This window comes from Oncorhynchus kisutch, linkage group LG10, assembly GCF_002021735.2.
Source record: "Oncorhynchus kisutch isolate 150728-3 linkage group LG10, Okis_V2, whole genome shotgun sequence".
In the NCBI taxonomy this organism is placed as follows: domain Eukaryota; kingdom Metazoa; phylum Chordata; class Actinopteri; order Salmoniformes; family Salmonidae; genus Oncorhynchus; species Oncorhynchus kisutch.
In genome coordinates this window covers 17,803,303-17,822,097 of record NC_034183.2, presented here as the reverse complement: position 1 = coordinate 17,822,097, position 18,795 = coordinate 17,803,303, and the positions used below count along the sequence as shown (strand labels likewise).

General features: G+C 41.0%; 1 protein-coding gene across 6 annotated transcripts in view; it reads left to right on the top strand.

Moving 5' to 3' along the window:
• LOC109897470 (CUGBP Elav-like family member 5) overlaps positions 1–14,339 on the top strand; it is a 367,555-nt gene extending 353,216 nt beyond the window's left edge. For 4 of the 6 annotated variants that reach the window (XM_031833229.1, XM_031833234.1, XM_031833231.1 and 1 more), the window contains exons 9-13: positions 6,479–6,688; positions 7,162–7,248; positions 8,161–8,304; positions 9,660–9,824; positions 10,110–14,339. In XM_031833229.1, the coding sequence (XP_031689089.1) occupies positions 6,479–6,688; positions 7,162–7,248; positions 8,161–8,304; positions 9,660–9,787 (569 nt within the window). In that variant the 3' untranslated portion in view covers positions 9,788–9,824; positions 10,110–14,339. The remainder of the gene's footprint in view (positions 1–6,478; positions 6,689–7,161; positions 7,249–8,160; positions 8,305–9,659; positions 9,825–10,109) is intronic. The other 2 variants (XM_031833233.1, XM_031833230.1) reach the window with 1 other exon arrangement.
• The last annotated feature ends 4,456 nt before the right edge of the window (positions 14,340–18,795 follow it).

The following is an 18,795-nucleotide window of genomic DNA, read 5'->3' as shown; positions in this document are numbered from 1 at the left end:
ATTATTTAAAGCTATTTATTTCTCTATTTATATCTGTACTCTCTCACATTACACGTGGTGGACATGGCTCCCTGCTGCTGGCTCTCCTCCATGATACACTGGGCTCTCCCTGGCCCCAAGGTCCACCAGTGCCGCCCAACCAGCGCAATCTCCCAACCTGTGACTTCTATAATCTCCTTTCTCTGAGCTCTTATCCCACACTGCATCTGCCTGCTGACCCTGAGGCACACGGCGGCCGCCACCCACTGCTAAGCCTTGGAAAATGAATTTGCCTGATGATGGAGAGGCTGCATTATGGCGCTGTACAGTAGAGTGCGTGTGGTCTGCCAGACTGGCTGTCTGAGCCCTCAGAACGGGGAGCAGCAGTCTCCTGGGGCCCCGCCAGAGAATGGGCCAGAGCTGCAGTCTAATTCATCACAGGTCGGCAGAAAACAAGCAATCGCAGGGAGCTTAAACAAAGAAATGGTGCAAAAGACACAAAAGCTCTCACCGGGACCCAGGCAATACCCCTGGTCACAGCGGTTGGCTGCATGAGTGTCAGGTTATAGAAGGATTTTTGAGACAATGAATTGTGTGTGTGTGCCATTCAGAGAGTGAATGGGCAAGACAAACAATTTAACTGCCTTTGAACGAGGTATGGTAGTGGGTGCAAGGCGCACCAATTTGAGTGTATCAAGAAATGCAACGTGCTGGGTTTTTCACGCTGAACAGTTTCCCATGTGTATCAAGAATGGCCCACCACCCAAAGGACATCTAGCCAACTTGACACAACTGTGGGAAGCATTGGATTCAACATGGGCCAGCATCCAGGTGGAACGTTTTCGACACCTGTCGAGTCCATACCCTGACCAAATGAGGCTGTTCTGGGGGCAAAAGGGGTGAGAGGTGGGGGGATTTCAACACAATATTGGGAAGGTTTTCTTAATATTTTGCACACTCGGTGCATATCTGTGAGAGAGAAAAGGGTGTGAAACTGCTCAAAAACTTTGATATAGGTACTTTCAATTGCACTAGTGGGATTATGAAGAATATACTGAGAACACAATTTAATTTAGCCTCAAATTACTTTTGTTTTTACTTTACTTCTTTACTTCTTTACTTCTCTATAGAGGCTCCTTACTTCTCTATAGAGGCTCTTTGCTTCTCTACAGAGGCTCTTTACTTCTCTACAGAGGCTCTTTACTTCTCTACAGAGGCTCTTTACTTCTCTATAGAGGCTCTTTACTTCTCTATAGAGGCTCCTTACTTCTCTACAGAGGCTCTTTACTTCTCTATAGAGGCTCCTTACTTCTCTATAGAGGCTCTTTACTTCTCTACAGAGGCTCTTTACTTCTCTACAGAGGCTCTTTACTTCTCTATAGAGGCTCTTTACTTCTCTATAGAGGCTCTTTACTTCTCTATAGAGGCTCTTTACCTCTCTATAGAGGCTCTTTACTTCTCTATAGAGGTTATTTACTTCTCTATAGTGGCTCTTTACTTCTCTATAGAGGCTCTTTACTTCTCTATAGAGGCTCTTTACTTCTCTATAGAGGCTCTTTACTTCTCTATAGAGGCTCTTTGCTTCTCTATAGAGGCTCTTTGCTTCTCTACAGAGGCTCTTTACTTCTCTACAGAGGCTCTTTACTTCTCTACAGAGGCTCTTTACTTCTCTATAGAGGCTCTTTACTTCTCTATAGAGGCTCCTTACTTCTCTACAGAGGCTCTTTACTTCTCTATAGAGGCTCCTTACTTCTCTATAGAGGCTCTTTACTTCTCTACAGAGGCTCTTTACTTCTCTACAGAGGCTCTTTACTTCTCTATAGAGGCTCTTTACTTCTCTATAGAGGCTCTTTACTTCTCTATAGAGGCTCTTTACTTCTCTATAGAGGCTCTTTACTTCTCTATAGAGGTTATTTACTTCTCTATAGTGGCTCTTTACTTCTCTATAGAGGCTCTTTACTTCTCTATAGAGGCTCCTTACTTCTCTACAGAGGCTCTTTACTTCTCTATAGAGGCTCCTTACTTCTCTATAGAGGCTCTTTACTTCTCTATAGAGGCTCTTTACTTCTCTATAGAGGTTATTTACTTCTCTATAGTGGCTCTTTACTTCTCTATAGAGGCTCTTTACTTCTCTATAGATGCTCCTTACTTCTCTACAGAGGCTCTTTACTTCTCTATAGAGGCTCTTTACTTCTCTATAGAGGCTCTTTACTTCTCTATAGAGGCTCTTTACTTCTCTATAGAGGCTCTTTACTTCTCTATAGAGGCTCCTTACTTCTCTATAGAGGCTCTTTACTTCTCTATAGAGGCTCTTTACGTCTCTATAGAGGCTCTTTACTTCTCTATAGAGGCTCCTTACTTCTCTATAGAGGCTCTTTACTTCTCTATAGAGGCTCTTTACTTCTCTATAGAGGCTCTTTACTTCTCTATAGAGGCTCTTTACTTCTCTATAGAGGCTCTTTACTTCTCTATAGAGGCTCCTTACTTCTCTATAGAGGCTCTTTACTTCTCTATAGAGGCTCTTTACTTCTCTACAGAGGCTCTTTACTTCTCTATAGAGGTTATTTACTTCTCTATAGTGGCTCTTTACTTCTCTATAGAGGCTCTTTACTTCTCTATAGAGGCTCTTTACTTCTCTATAGAGGCTCTTTACTTCTCTACAGAGGCTCTTTACTTCTCTATAGAGGTTATTTACTTCTCTATAGTGGCTCTTTACTTCTCTATAGAGGCTCTTTACTTCTCTATAGAGGCTCTTTACTTCTCTATAGAGGCTCTTTACTTCTCTATAGAGGTTATTTACTTCTCTATAGTGGCTCTTTACTTCTCTATAGAGGCTCTTTACTTCTCTACAGAGGCTCTTTACTTCTCTATAGAGGCTCTTTTCTTCTCTATAGAGGCTCTTTTCTTCTCTATAGAGGCTCTTTACTTCTCTACGGAGGCTCTTTACTTCTCTATAGTGGCTCTTTACTTCTCTATAGAGGCTCTTTACTTCTCTATAGAGGCTCTTTTCTTCTCTACAGAGGCTCTTTACTTCTCTATAGAGGCTCTTTACTTCTCTATAGAGGCTCTTTACTTCTCTACAGAGGCTCTTTTCTTCTCTACAGAGGCTCTTTACTTCTCTATAGAGGCTCTTTAGTTCTCTACAGAGGCTCTTTACTTCTCTATAGTGGCTCTTTTTAGTTCTCTATAGTGGTTCTTTACTTCTCTATAGAGGCTCTTTGCTTCTCTATACAGAGGCTCTTTACTTCTCTATAGAGGCACTTTACTTCTCTATATAAACTATTTAGTTCTCTATAGTGGTTCTTTACTTCTCTATAGTGGTTCTTTGCTTCTCTATAGAGGCTCATTACTTCTCTATAGTGACTGTACTTCTCTACAGAGGCTCTTTACTTCTCTATAGAGGTTATTTACTTCTCTATAGTGGCTCTTTACTTCTCTATAGAGGCTCTTTACTTCTCTATAGAGGCTCTTTACTTCTCTATAGAGGCTCTTTACTTCTCTACAGAGGCTCTTTACTTCTCTATAGAGGTTATTTACTTCTCTATAGTGGCTCTTTACTTCTCTATAGAGGCTCTTTACTTCTCTATAGAGGCTATTTACTTCTCTATAGAGGCTCTTTACTTCTCTATAGAGGTTATTTACTTCTCTATAGTGGCTCTTTACTTCTCTATAGAGGCTCTTTACTTCTCTACAGAGGCTCTTTACTTCTCTATAGAGGCTCTTTTCTTCTCTATAGAGGCTCTTTTCTTCTCTATAGAGGCTCTTTACTTCTCTACGGAGGCTCTTTACTTCTCTACAGTGGCTCTTTACTTCTCTATAGAGGCTCTTTACTTCTCTATAGAGGCTCTTTTCTTCTCTACAGAGGCTCTTTACTTCTCTATAGAGGCTCTTTACTTCTCTATAGAGACTCTTTACTTCTCTACAGAGGCTATTTTCTTCTCTACAGAGGCTCTTTACTTCTCTATAGAGGCTCTTTACTTCTCTACAGAGGCTCTTTACTTCTCTATAGTGGCTCTTTTTAGTTCTCTATAGTGGTTCTTTACTTCTCTATAGAGGCTCTTTGCTTCTCTATACAGAGGCTCTTTACTTCTCTATAGAGGCACTTTACTTCTCTATATAAGCTATTTAGTTCTCTATAGTGGTTCTTTACTTCTCTATAGTGGTTCTTTGCTTCTCTATAGAGGCTCATTACTTCTCTATAGTGACTGTACTTCTCTACAGAGGCTCTTTACTTCTCTACGGAGGCTCTTTACATCTCTATAGAGGCTCTTTACTTCTCTATAGTGGCTCTTTACGTCTCTATAGAGGCTCTTTACTTCTCTATAGTGGCTCTTTACTTCTCTATAGTGGCTCTTTACTTCTCTATAGTGGCTCTTTACTTCTCTATAGAGGCTCTTTGCTTCTCTATAGAGGCTCTTTACTTCTCTATAGTGGCTCTTTTTAGTTCTCTATAGTGGTTCTTTACTTCTCTATAGAGGCTCTTTGCTTCTCTATACAGAGGCTCTTTACTTCTCTGTAGAGGCTCTACTTCTCTATAGAGGCACATTACTTCTCTATATAAGCTATTTAGTTCTCTATAGTGGTTCTTTACTTCTCTATAGTGGTTCTTTGCTTCTCTATAGAGGCTCATTACTTCTCTATAGTGACTGTACTTCTCTACAGAGGCTCTTTACTTCTCTACGGAGGCTCTTTACGTCTCTATAGAGGCTCCTTACTTCTCTATAGAGGCTCTTTACTTCTCTGTAGTGACTGTACTTCTCTACAGAGGCTCTTTACTTCTCTACGGAGGCTCTTTACTTCTCTATAGAGGCTCCTTACTTCTCTATGGTGTCTCTTTACTTCTCTATAGAGGCTCTTTACTTCTCTATAGAGGCTCTTTACTTCTCTATAGAGGCTCCTTACTTCTCTATAGAGGCTCTTTACTTCTCTATAGTGGCTCTTTACTTCTCTATAGTGGCTCTTTACTTCTCTATAGAGGCTATTTACTTCTCTATAGAGGCTCTTTACTTCTCTATAGAGGCTCCTTACTTCTCTATAGAGGCTCTTTACTTCTCTATAGAGGCTCTTTACTTCTCTATAGTGGCTCTTTACTTCTCTATAGAGACTCTTTGCTTCTCTATAGTGGCTCTTTACGTCTCTATAGTGGCTCATTACTTCTCTATAGTGGCTCTTTACTTCTCTATAGTGGCTCTTTACTTCTCTATAGAGGCTCTTTACTTCTCTATAGAGGCTCCTTACTTCTCTATAGAGGCTCCTTACTTCTCTATAGAGGCTCCTTACTTCTCTATAGAGGCTCTTTACTTCTCTATAGAGGCTCTTTACTTCTCTATAGTGGCTCTTTACTTCTCTATAGAGGCTCTTTACTTCTCTATAGAGACTCTTTGCTTCTCTATAGTGGCTCTTTACGTCTCTATAGTGGCTCATTACTTCTCTATAGTGGCTCTTTACTTCTCTATAGTGGCTCTTTACTTCTCTATAGAGGCTCTTTACTTCTCTATAGAGGCTCCTTACTTCTCTATAGAGGCTCCTTACTTCTCTATAGAGGCTCTTTACTTCTCTATAGTGGCTCTTTACTTTTCTATAATGGCTCTTTACTTCTCTATAGTGGCTCTTTACTTCTCTATAGAGGCTCTTTACTTCTCTATAGAGGCTCTTTACTTCTCTATAGTGGCTCTTTACTTTTCTATAATGGCTCTTTACTTCTCTATAGTGGCTCTTTACTTCTCTATAGAGGCTCTTTACTTCTCTATAGAGGCTCTTTACTTCTCTATAGTGGCTCTTTACTTCTCTATAGTGGCTCTTTACTACTCTATAGAGGCACATTACTTCTCTATAGAGGCTCTTTACTACTCTCTCTTTACCGAGGTGGTCCCCAGGCCTGATGCTTAACTATTGAGCTTACTTTCAAAGTAGCCACCATCCATATTGAGATCCTCCTCAAATAGACTCATTCAGATTCCACACAAGATTGCACATGTTCAACAAGAGGCTGGTTTTAAAGGATCATCCAATTCTATTTCAACCGTGAAACATCCTGCAACCGCGTGTGTTTGTGTGTGTGTGTGTGTGTGTGTGTGTGTGTGTGTGTGTGTGTGCTTATTCATGGTATGTCAAACTATTGGATATTTTTCATGATGTTTAAAGAGGGTAGGAGTCTATGTTTTGCTTCCCCTGTCCACACTGAGCAAATCTTTCACTGTAATCTCCTCTATCTCTCAGGATCTTACTGGAGTTTCACAGTGGTTCCCTCATCCTGTTCACACTCAGATCCAGCAGCGTATCTCAGAAACACAACAGACAGGCTGATTTTTTGACAGGTTCCCAGTTTTCCAGCGGGATGTCTCACCACAAGCGCCTGCTATGTAACAGTCCTTGTGATGGAGGGGAAGGAAGTGTAGTGAGCAATATGGTGTATGTGTGTGGGTATATGTGTGTATGTGTGGGTATATATGTGTGTGGGGGGGGTAGTCTGAAAAAAGTATAAATATCCTTGTCTCAGCAGGCCTCAGCTCTCCACCAGCCAACATTACCACTCCCAACATCGTCACTCCCATCGTCAACGGCTTCACGGGTATCCCCCACCATCAGCCCAACGGACATCCCACCGTTGAGACCATGTATACCAACGGTCTCTCGCCCTACTCCACCCAGAGCCCCAACGCCGCAGACACCCTCCAGCAAGCCTTCACCGGAGTACAGCAATACACAGGTATTGTACACATCGAGAAGTAGAGCAATACAGAGCACAGATACTGTGCACACTGGCCTGGGCCCTTAAACCCTGGCCCAGACTGAGAGAGATGTGCACTAATATGGTGCAGGAGCAAAATCAGGGACGTGTTGGTGTACCATGGAGTAGAATGGCTACTGTTTCTTTACAGGTGCATATCATTGAATGACAAACGACATAACTGACAGCATAAACACAGCATACCTGACCGAAAACAAGAGAGATACTGTATTGAGAGGTATAGAGATCTATATGAGATATACCAATACAAAGTGTGTGTGTGTGTGTGTGTGTGTGTGTGTGTGTGTGTGTGTGTGTGTGTGTGTGTGTGTGTGTGTGTGTGTGTGTGTGTGTGTGTGTGTGTGTGTGTGTGTGTGTGTGTGTGTGTGTGTGTGTGTGTGTGTGTGTGTGTGTGTGTGTGTGTGTGTGTGGTGTGTGTGTGCGTGTTACAGCTATCTACCCAGCCGGCACACTGACTCCCATAGGTCAGACTCTGCCTCAGCCATCACAGGTCATCCAGCAGCAGCAACAGAGAGAAGGTGAGGGTGAGAGAATAATATTTCTATTTTACAACGCTATTGTAAATATTCACTTTTATTGCTTTATTGTCATATTTCGATATTCCAATTTACAGGTTTAAGAGTATTATGTTAAATACAATTGCATTTCATTTTTTAGTATTCCACTTTCCTAGTAATATTGTCCAGGTGTTATAATGCAGTGATTAAATGTTCTCATTTTGAAAATGAAAGTGTTACGTAGTACTCTATACGCTTAATGGTATTATCTGGAGCAAAACGAATCAATCATCATCATCTATGTGATGCAGGATGGACTTTGGCTTCAACCTTTTCCTAAAAGTAGACTACATGGAGATTACATTAGAGCATGTACAGTATTGGTTGATTGCATTGTGTAATCCATTGACTGGGTTCAAACACATTTCTAGTCACATCTCAATCTGCTTAGCTGATTATGATGACAACCGTGTGGGATGTCATGTCATTTTGGATTCACTATTTCTAAGTCGTTACCAATCTGTTTTTCCTCAAATAAGTATGTGTGCATTATTATTATTATGTAGGCCTTTGTGTTGATGAAATAGTCTGATTTCCACTATTGTTTGACTAGATTATATGCTTGAATGAAGGCTTAATGCTGCCTCTGAACGTCTCCATCTAAACAAATCAGCAAGTTTCCACCTCAGTGATGTAATGGTGCCACACCATGCAAAATCAAATCAAAGTTGGAAAATGCACTGTTTATATTTGTGGTGGTAAAGCACAGTTTTATTATCTATAAATACTGTCACAGAAGTCAGAACAAATGTCTTTGCCACTCCATTAGTCGTGCTCCTCAGATCTGTTCCCCGGCCAAATGAGAAGCCACGGGTCTGCAGGCAGCGGTATATAGGTCTGATTGTGGTTGCCATGGTTTCTGTGTGTTCGCAGGGCCCGAGGGCTGTAACCTGTTCATCTACCACCTGCCACAGGAGTTTGGAGATAACGAACTCATGCAGATGTTTCTGCCTTTCGGGAGCGTCATCTCCTCCAAGGTCTTCATGGACCGAGCCACCAACCAGAGCAAATGTTTCGGTGAGTTTTAAAGCTAGTTTTAAATTGGTGGTCTATGTTTGTTCTGTCAACCAAACAATTAAAACAGTTTAATGTATTGCAAACAAGGCAATGATTCCTGTGATATTTCAACAAAAGTAAACTTTTTAAACAAATTGGTAGCCTATAATCCCCTTGTTATCTCCGTGGGGATGTCCTCAGAGCTTGAAAAGCGTTTATCTATCTGTTTACTACAAAGCTTTGGAATAGGATGTATGTAGCCACAGCATCAAGATCACCACTCTGTAACCCATATACCTGTCAATACCCAGGGTGCACTGGTGCTGATTCACACCCCAACCTGGATCTGGTCCCACTTGTCTCCACAGACCAGACCTGACTTTGGCCTTGAAAAAAAAGTGGGGATGAAGAGAGGGGAGAGAAAAGATTTGGCAAAGGACAATTATAGATCAGCATTTGTTTCCACTTGAGGGAGCCGTACATCCCTGGGTAAAACGGATTTCTGCCATGCTCTCAGGGCGAACTTAATTACATAGAAATTCATAAAAGAACTCCTATTTGCAGTATTGACTAATACACTATGCATTTACAACATAATGTTAGGTCTGACAGGGCTGCTTTGTATGGTAATTCCTCTAGAAGGCAGGAAGAGGGTTAAACCCAGACTGATGGTGAATGGAGAACAGCTGACATGGAGAGCTCCCTTTAAAAGGAGGTTTAAGTCCACATCCTTCCCTGTTATCTGTGGCACGGTTGGCCCGGGGTCCTCCTTTCATCCTCTCCTCCCCCCTCCCTCTCTCCCCATTAACCCTTCCCCCTAATGAGGCATTATAGGCAGACACCTCCCTCCCATGTGGCAGGAGACCTGGGGAGGCTCCTGTTGTTTTTCATGGGTCATCGACTGTTGCTAATGACACTCTAGACACTGGGGATTGCATCAACCGGAGCCACACTCCACTGCAATTTCTGGTCACTTACTTTTACGGCTTTATTCTTACACTTGATGGAAACAGGATGCTCAGCATGAGTTTGGGCTTGAGTGTCTAGGGTCATACACATGTGCCTCTGCTTCTGCTTCTGCTTTTCTGTGCAAGTGGCACATCCACAAACGCATGCTCATTGATATATATTGAAGAGCATTTGAGAGTGTTTGCACAAGCTACATCAGAAATTGTTATATATTGTTCAATATTGTTCAACATTACTTTGGTTCCCATCAAAATAAGCACTTTGATATAATAAATTGTCAAAGCATAATGCTATTAGATTGAGCAAGGGCATTGTTTGAAATCCTTTCTCTGTTTCCTCATAATTCAATTATTATTTGGCAACAGTTTTGGCTTTTAGGTTTATACACTTAGTTTCTTTTCTCCTAGGGTTTGTGAGCTTCGACAACCCAGCTAGCGCACAGGCAGCTATTCAAGCCATGAACGGCTTTCAGATTGGAATGAAGAGGTTGAAAGTCCAGTTAAAACGACCGAAGGATGCCAGCCGCCCTTACTGACACAACCTAGCCATCAGTATTCACTGCAACAGCACAGGTAAGCCCAGTGGACTCTCTTATAGACTCAGACTGATAGAATGCCTGTCAACTAGAAATGGGAAAATCTATCATCATCATGATAGACAAAGATTGACTGAATTGCAAATGTGGGCTGGCTTTCTCCAAACCATCACACTGATATCATGGGCAGAATTGAATAATTACAAATAACTGTAAAATCTATACCTCAAGAAATGTAATCTACATATGTAAATACCTTCAAAAGAAAGTAAGCTAGATCTAAACATCATGATCTAAACATGGTTTGATATTTGTCTTCTAGGTTTTGAGAAAACTGAAGATATCTTGGAGTTCAACTTTTTTCTTTGAAAACAAAAAAAAATGTTTTAAAAAACATCAACACAAGGAATTTTTGAAGACATATCAGCATTTACTTATGAAGAAGACATAGGGTACTGCAGCTATAGGAGGAGGTGTGGAGTTAGCAGAAACTACACAGAAGGACTTCAACAACAACGCAACAAACTGCACAGTGCAAGACAGACTAGAGAAGTAAAAAATGGGAAAAAGATGTGAAACTCTTAACAACAGAACTTTTCTTGTTGAGACTTGAATTGTTAATTAAGCAACAAACAAACAAAAAGCAGCAACAACAAATAGATTTCTATATACGTATTATATACACACATATATATAAAGAAAAAGGCGCTTGTGGCTTTTATTATACTGGACAAATGAGGGTTAAAACTTGAAGATCAAGACAAAGTGGTAAAAAGAAGTGATTCTGTCCCACTGATGGACTTTCTTACTCTTTCCCTCTTTCTCTAATTCTCTCACTGTCTTTCAGCAAGCGCAGAACTATGGCTTTCTCGGGTCACTGAGGTTTCCATTAGCTACAGTACATCTGAAAATATTTCACCCCTAAGGGACCAAAGGACCAAACATTTGTATTGTTCTAAACGGTAATATATACTATTATTGATTCTAATACTGCAAACTACAATTAATAATGTTACAAGTTCAAACTTAAGAAGAAACTTACTAGCTTCCGGTTGGAGGAGGAAAAGGGGTTTGGTTAATTCTCCTTTTACATTTATAGCTACTGGGTTTGAGAATATTTCAACAAAATATAAAAAACATAAACATATTTTAAAAGCTTTACTATTTTAGTGGACGTAGAATATGTGGATTAGAGATTGTTTCGGGCATGTTCAGATTTTCTTTTAGCAGTCATCCTTCACCCTTACATTCCAAATCTGCACTTTTCATTTTCGACATATCTCTCTCTAGTAACTTCTCTGTGTGGGAGCAATAAGGCAACTCTGAGTAGTTGCACATGAAGCTCAACACAGTAGTGCCAAAAGATATCCTGTAAATTGTGTCAAACCAAACATTCAAGACATACAGTGTATTGAGAAATGTCTTCAATCATCTGCTGTTTCTAGTCCTCTGTCAGTGCACTGCATTCCATCCTGATGTATTGTCATTGTAGACCCCCATCTTTTTCATTGCAGAAAAAGGCATTCCGTGTCAGGAAAAAGCGAGGCAGCATCATTAAAGCACTGACAATACAGTTAATCTGACCACTAAGCTCAGCGGTAAAAGGGCCACCCAGTAGTGTGGATATGTAGTAGTAAAGAAGTGCAACACCTTCAACTGGTTAATAAAATATACAAATTACCCTGACAATGGTTATAAAATTGCTATCCAAGCTGTGCAAGGCTTGCCGGGTCCTGCCCCCTTCCGCTGCCAACCTTCTCCAGCTGCTCTCTGCAGGGGGGGGGGGGGGGGGGCTGCTCCCAGCTCAAGCACATCTCTTTTTATAGGGACCATCATTTTACGGGGACCTGAGAGCTAACGCGCATCATAATTAGGGTAATGCTAATATTGATCAGATGGAGAGCAACACTGCAGGGCAAAAGATGCACAATCAATTAACACACATGACATATATCTAATACATTCCTGGAATGGAAACAAATGGTTCTATGTAGCATAGCAGCAAGCAATGAGGTCAAACGGAGGCCTGCTTGTTTGCTGTAGATGGGACTTAACTAAAGAGCAGATGCAGTCTTTCCATTGGGCACAATAGCACATTGAGAGGAGAGCTCGTACACCATGAGGAACAGCTTGGCTTTAGCAGCCTTAGGAGGTCAAATTAATAGCAAAATGATCCATCAATTAGACTGCAGCAGGCTTGACTTTAAATGTAGTTACTGCAGCTGCTGCTCGGAAGGAAAGTCAAAACCAGGAACACAAACTCTGCCACAGAGGGACAACATCGAAGCATACTATTAGCCTGAACAACCAATACTGTGTTTTCTAGTAGCTGGCAACACATATGGCCAGATTGATTAGAAAAAGTAAACTGTTAAAGCAGTAGAAGTTACTATTCCAATAAAATATGAACATGGTTTACACTAATGATATGTCTGGGATGAAATTGGTTTGAAGATGTGTCTCTTCAGTTGTAGTAGTAGTTCTACTCAATTCTATTCCCTTTTCTAATTTCCATCGCAAAGCTATTCTATTATCATACTCATTCTCCTCTGATGCCTATCCATCTCCCACTGAGAGGCATCTCCCTCCCTATCTCTCTCTCTCTCTCTCTCTCTCTGTCTCTCCTGTAGGTTGACAGAGTCCAGCCTAGCTTCTCTCTGCTCATTATGCCTATTTAGACACTGTTTTGTGCCACCACACATCCCGTATGTCTGTCTGTCTGATGACTGGCAAATGGCATCTCTTGGGTTTGAATGACTGAGCAACAAACCAGAATGACAATTTGGCTGAGCAAGTATTCCCTACCAGCATATATATTTAGTGCTCTCTGAAGAGTGCTGAATGTAAGCCTCAGCATTGAAACCAAATGGACAATGCATACTAAACTTGACCACGGACAGCAACAAAAGGCTAGAGTTCTTGTATGCTGTCACGGTGTTGTAATGCCTTTATCAACATCGGAGTTGCCAAATCTCAGTCGAATGCATTTATAAAGGGAAAACATCTATTTAATTCCTCCATCAGACATTAAAATGTGCGAATTGTAAATCCAAAAAAGAGAGAAACGGATGAAAGATGAACAATATTCATATGCAGCAGTGTAATTGGTAGTAGTAAATAGTAGTAGATTAAATGTTTGATGATGTATTAGTAGGTGAAATATTCGCAAATTATAGAACAAGATAGATTAAGAACATAATGACAAGGTAGGTATTTGAACACAGTCTCTTCATGAGTTAATATGTTGGTCCCCTCCATTTTCCCTCCCCTCTCTGGACTTGGCACCTTAGGAAGCTGTTACATACAGACATGTGCCCCAAGGGTAGCTACTGGAGGGATTTTTTCATTATTAAAATCGAATTAAATTCAACAGCTTGGGTAATACAAATTAAAGATGGCAACTGTGGCTGAAATGTAATTAGTTTGAGAAATGTGAGGTTATTTTTGTGGAGGGGGAAAAGTTTAAAGAGTACAATAATTGCGACGGAGGCGTGTGGATGGAGACTGTTTATATCAATTCCAGTATTATTTGCCCATTGGGCGTGAGTTTACAGGTGCTGTCCTATCTGATTTGGAGGCAACACTAGTAATTCTCATTGCACTAACTAAAATTGAAACGATGTGCTTGAGCCAGTGAAATGATTTGCACTGTTTTCATTCTCGCACCATTCTGCCATGTTCATCCTTTGTCATTCCATCTCTCCAACCATGATGCTCATTCAATATCTGAGCATGCTCAATAGGGGGGCTGGGGGGTTAAAGATTATAATAATGGTACTAGCTACTCGCTTTAACAATATTATTATTTACCAATGGTTTGAATGCTAAGGATAGTAGCTTATTATTAATATGAAATCTGTATATTATGGAAAATCAGCACAGGTCCTTTCTTTGGGTGGGTGGAATGGGTGGAATGGGTGGAATGGGGAGGGAGGGGAGGGTTTTTGCTTCATAAAGATGTTAAACTTCTGGTTTCTCAGCACAAAGCATACAAAAATATATGACAAAAGTATTGAATCTGTTTAGTAGATTTTATTGACATGTAATAGGGCAAGGGACATTTCAGTGCTATTCTCTAAACCTGGACCAGAACAATGCTGTTTACAGGCCATTTTTTTTTTCAAGAGGAGAGCACCACCTATCTGCTTGATGGGCTCAGTACAGCATGGTTAACTGAAATGGAAAGCAGTACCTTTTTATAAATACTAAATCAATTAAAATATGTGTTCTGTAATAGCCTGAGAAACCAAACGTTTTTTCCCCTGTTGACATTTCTTGAATACTTGCTGCTTAGATTATTTCATATTAATGATTAATAATTTAATGGTTTTATAATTATTTATTTGATCAGGTAAGAAACTTGATATGTAAATGTATTTATTCATCTATTTATTGAATTGTTTATTTACTGATGTATTTATTGAATTGATAATTGATTTAATGTATTTATTTTATTGTTCTGTTATGATAAGGTATGTATAAAGGAAATGCTTATTGGGGCTTTTCTCTTTCTCTCCTTTTTTTCAATTTTACAATAAAATTTCAAACTGGATGTTGCATTCTCAGATGTGTAATAAATGCATAACTACACCACAGAAAAGGGGAGTCGTTGCACGAACAGCCATTCCAGGTGTCCACCCCTCTCCCGAAGGCAGTGTGTCTATGGGTATAGGGTAATTGAGTGTGCTGAAATGCCATTATCACTGATTACCTTATGCCCTTTCAGCACGTTACCAGCAGTACCAATCACATGCAATCTCTAGGGCAACACCTCCAAGACATTCCGGAAACAAACATGTGATAATTCATTAGAAAATATCTGATAGGAGTCTGTTCTAGAATTCACAGTGTAGCATAGAGCAAGGCAGTAGGTGGAGGGTTAATGTATCCATTTCATACTCCTATAGAAACCTAATGAGGCAAGGTGTAGAGTGATTGAAATGACCTGTCATCCTAAAGACTGAGGGCCCAGTGTTCTGCTATTTAATAGGTTACCTCTGATGGTATGGTTATTGGAAATTATACATTTTAAGGCCAATTTTGATGGGTAACAAAAACCAGAGGGAATGATGCTACATTTTCATCGACCACGTATATGTTTGGATGGAGTATGGGCAGGAACAGTCAAAATGATTGCGTTACGAATAAAGAAACTGGTAAAACATAAATACTGTACATACATTATGCTCTCAGTGCAATGAATATAAATCATGCCAGCTGCACGAACAGATAGCACCTTCATGGCAGCTGCACGAACAGATAGCACCTTCATGGCAGCTGCACGAACAGATAGCACCTTCATGGCAGCTGCACGAACAGATAGCACCTTCATGGCAGCTGCACGAACAGATAGCACCTTCATGGCAGCTGCACGAACAGATAGCACCTTCATGGCAGCTGCACGAACAGATAGCACCTTCATGGCAGCTGCACGAACAGATAGCACCTTCATGGCAGCTGCACGAACAGATAGCACCTTCATGGCAGCTGCACGAACAGATAGCACCTTCATGGCAGCTGCACGAACAGATAGCACCTTCATGGCAGCTGCACGAACAGATAGCACCTTCATGGCTGCTGCACGAACAGATAGCACCTTCATGGCAGCTGCACGAACAGATAGCACCTTCATGGCAGCTGCACGAACAGATAGCACCTTCATGGCAGCTGCACGAACAGATAGCACCTTCATGGCAGCTGCACGAACAGATAGCACCTTCATGGCAGCTGCACGAACAGATAGCACCTTCATGCAATACTGACAAAAAGTACAGTATATCCATGAAAATATCCCATGTCTTAGGTAGACACAGGAAAACAAACAAATATGTTATCACTGACTTGACAAATTGGCCTGTGTAGTAAAAATGTAAAGATAGGCTATTTAGTGACAGAAACAGTATGGCTGTGACACTACAGTAATGAATGGAGGAAGAACAGAAAGAGCAGTGGGAAAAGGGAGGACAAAAAGAGTAGAACCACTGGCTCATGAAATAAATTGGCCCAATTATAATAAAGTGTGGCTCTTGGTCAGTGTGCAAGCCCGGCAGTTCATCTTTATTACAATCAGTTAATGAAAATCAATCCCCCTCCTGATAAACTCTTATCTCCACAGCCTTTGCGCACCCCGTGTGCAGGGACATAATAAATTAGGGTAATATTGCCTTTGATGAGGGAGTGAATTGCAAATTATTGTAACTTTCCAAGATTTATGATGCAGATGCCGAGTGGGGTTTTTCCAGGCTCTGGGATGCAGAGGTGCCATTTGTTAAAAGTTTAGTGACACAGCCTCATAGCAGAACTATACACAACTGTCCAGGTAATCTCTACTGTGTATTGCCTTACTGTACAGCAGTGCAACTACCACTGCAATGGCATTAATTACTTCTTGCATAGGATGAAGGAACATCCTTGTTATTTGACACAATACAGTGAATAGAATACAGCAACATGCCTGTTGAAAGACACAACCCAGGGGAGGGTATACAGCAACATGCCTGTTGAAGGACACAACCCAGGGGAGGGTATACAGCAACATGCCTGTTGAAAGACACAACCCAGGGGAGGGTATACAGCAACATGCCTGTTGAAAGACACAACCCAGGGGAGGGTATACAGCAACATGCCTGTTGAAAGACACAACCCAGGGGAGGGTATACAGCAACATGCCTGTTGAAGGACACAACCCAGGCGAAGGTATACAGCAACATGCCTGTTGAAGGACACAACCCAGGGGAGGGTATACAGCAACATGCCTGTTGAAAGACACAACCCAGGGGAGGGTATACAGCAACATGCCTGTTGAACGACACAACCCAGGGGAGGGTATACAGCAACATGCCTGTTGAAAGACACAACCCAGGGGAGGGTATACAGCAACATGCCTGTTGAACGACACAACCCAGGGGAGGGTATACAGCAACATGCCTGTTGAAAGACACAACCCAGGGGAGGGTATACAGCAACATGCCTGTTGAAAGACACAACCCAGGGGAGGGTATACAGCAACATGCCTGTTGAAAGACACAACCCAGGGGAGGGTATACAGCAACATGCCTGTTGAAAGACACAACCCAGGGGAGGGTATACAGCAACATGCCTGCTGAAAGACACAACCCAGGGGAGGGTATACAGCAACATGCCTGTTGAAAGACACAACCCAGGGGAGGGTATACAGCAACATGCCTGTTGAAAGACACAACCCAGGGGAGGGTATACAGCAACAAAAGTGGTTGCTTAGAGTTGTCCATCAGCAGTTTTTCTCTTGCTATGTCAGTCACTAACCAGGTTTCCATCAGCAGTTTTTCTCTTGCTACGTCAGTCACTAACCAGGTTTCCATCAGCAGTTTTTCTCTTGCTACGTCAGTCACTAACCAGGTTTCCATCAGCAGTTTTTCTCTTGCTACGTCAGTCACTAACCAGGTTTCCATCCACAGTTTTTATGCGAGTAAAGTCACACCATATTAAAAACAATCACGACAGCTGTGATGGAAACAGCAAGTTTCGGTACAATTTTATAAATGGCGACAGATCATTTATGGTGGGAATGTTTTGTGTATTTAAATGTATTATGAGAGAAAATGGCGGTGGGAATGCCTTTTGCGCAAATGTTGATATTATGTCCAACATATCGAAGTAAACTTGGAGTCACGTGATGATATGCTGTGTGGTCCTGCCATTATCAATCAAATGTATTCATAAAGATTTTTGACAAAGCTATTGGTAGAGTATTTTAATCCCCAGCAATTCAGTTTGGTGGAAACATACCACTGGTGGGAAAATTCACATATTTTCTTTATGCAGATTTTATTAGAATGGCAATAAAATCTATCGCCAATTGGATGGAAACCTAGCTACTGACAGACACTCAATTAGTCATGTCAGGTAACAATTTTTGATTGGTATTTAGTCTAGCCTGTTATCTAAACTTGTAGAAATCATGGGCGAATACCAACCGGTCATGCAGGGCATGTGTCCAAAGGCCCTGACCTCCAGGGGCCCCATATTGATTTTGTTGGTCATTGTCACTCAAATATCATATTAACATTGCATTAGCAGGGTTGGGGAGTAACTGATTACAGGTAATCAGTTGCACTTAATCTGATTACAAAAAAACATGGAACAGTAATCAGTTACATTACCAGTAAAAAATGTTGTTATCGGATTAGATACTTTTGGAAAACTGCATTACTTCTTGGATTACTTTTAAATTCAGAAATTTTGTCTGAGAAAAAATACATTATGACACCTTTCTGTTTTCTCAATGACATTCATTTCAGCAAAAAGGCGCAGTTCTAAGTTTTTTTCCACCTGAGTTAGTCTGACCACTATGATGACACCAAATGCGTTTGATGGATCTTTTTTTGTCTTCTTCTAATGCCTCTTAAATGGAAAGTAATCCAAAAGAATACATGTAATCAGATTACGATACTGAGTTTGGGTAATCCAAAAATTATGTTACTGATTAACATTTTCGACAGATAATTAGTAACTGAAACGGATTACATTTAGAAAGTAACCTACCAACCCTGGGCATGACATTGCACAATGTGTAGAATTGCAGGATATTAGCTTTAAAAAGTGCAAAAATGTCTCTCTACCCCATGGCAAAATGTCTAGAATAGCAGGAAATTAACTTTAAGCTTAATATTCTCTCTCCGCTTTCAAGAGAGGGCCACTAAAATGTTATGCCACGAGGTTGGGTCCTCCCAGCCAAATCTCACTTCGGGTACGCAAAAGGCTAGGGCCAGGCGTGAGGGTATGTGTTTACTTAAGTAGAAATGGCAGTCCTCCTTTATACTATTATTGTCTCTCATACCAGAGTAGTTTGATATGTAGGTCAGTGACCATGTGTGTATCAGGTTGTCTGTATCAGAGACATGTTCAGGTTCCCCCTGTCAGCCTGATTATTGAAGAGACAGAGAAACATTGACTTGTTCAAGTATGAAAGCCTGTGCTTTGAGATAGCTGGGATCATCCAGAATCCCCCTCTCCATACACATCCTCCA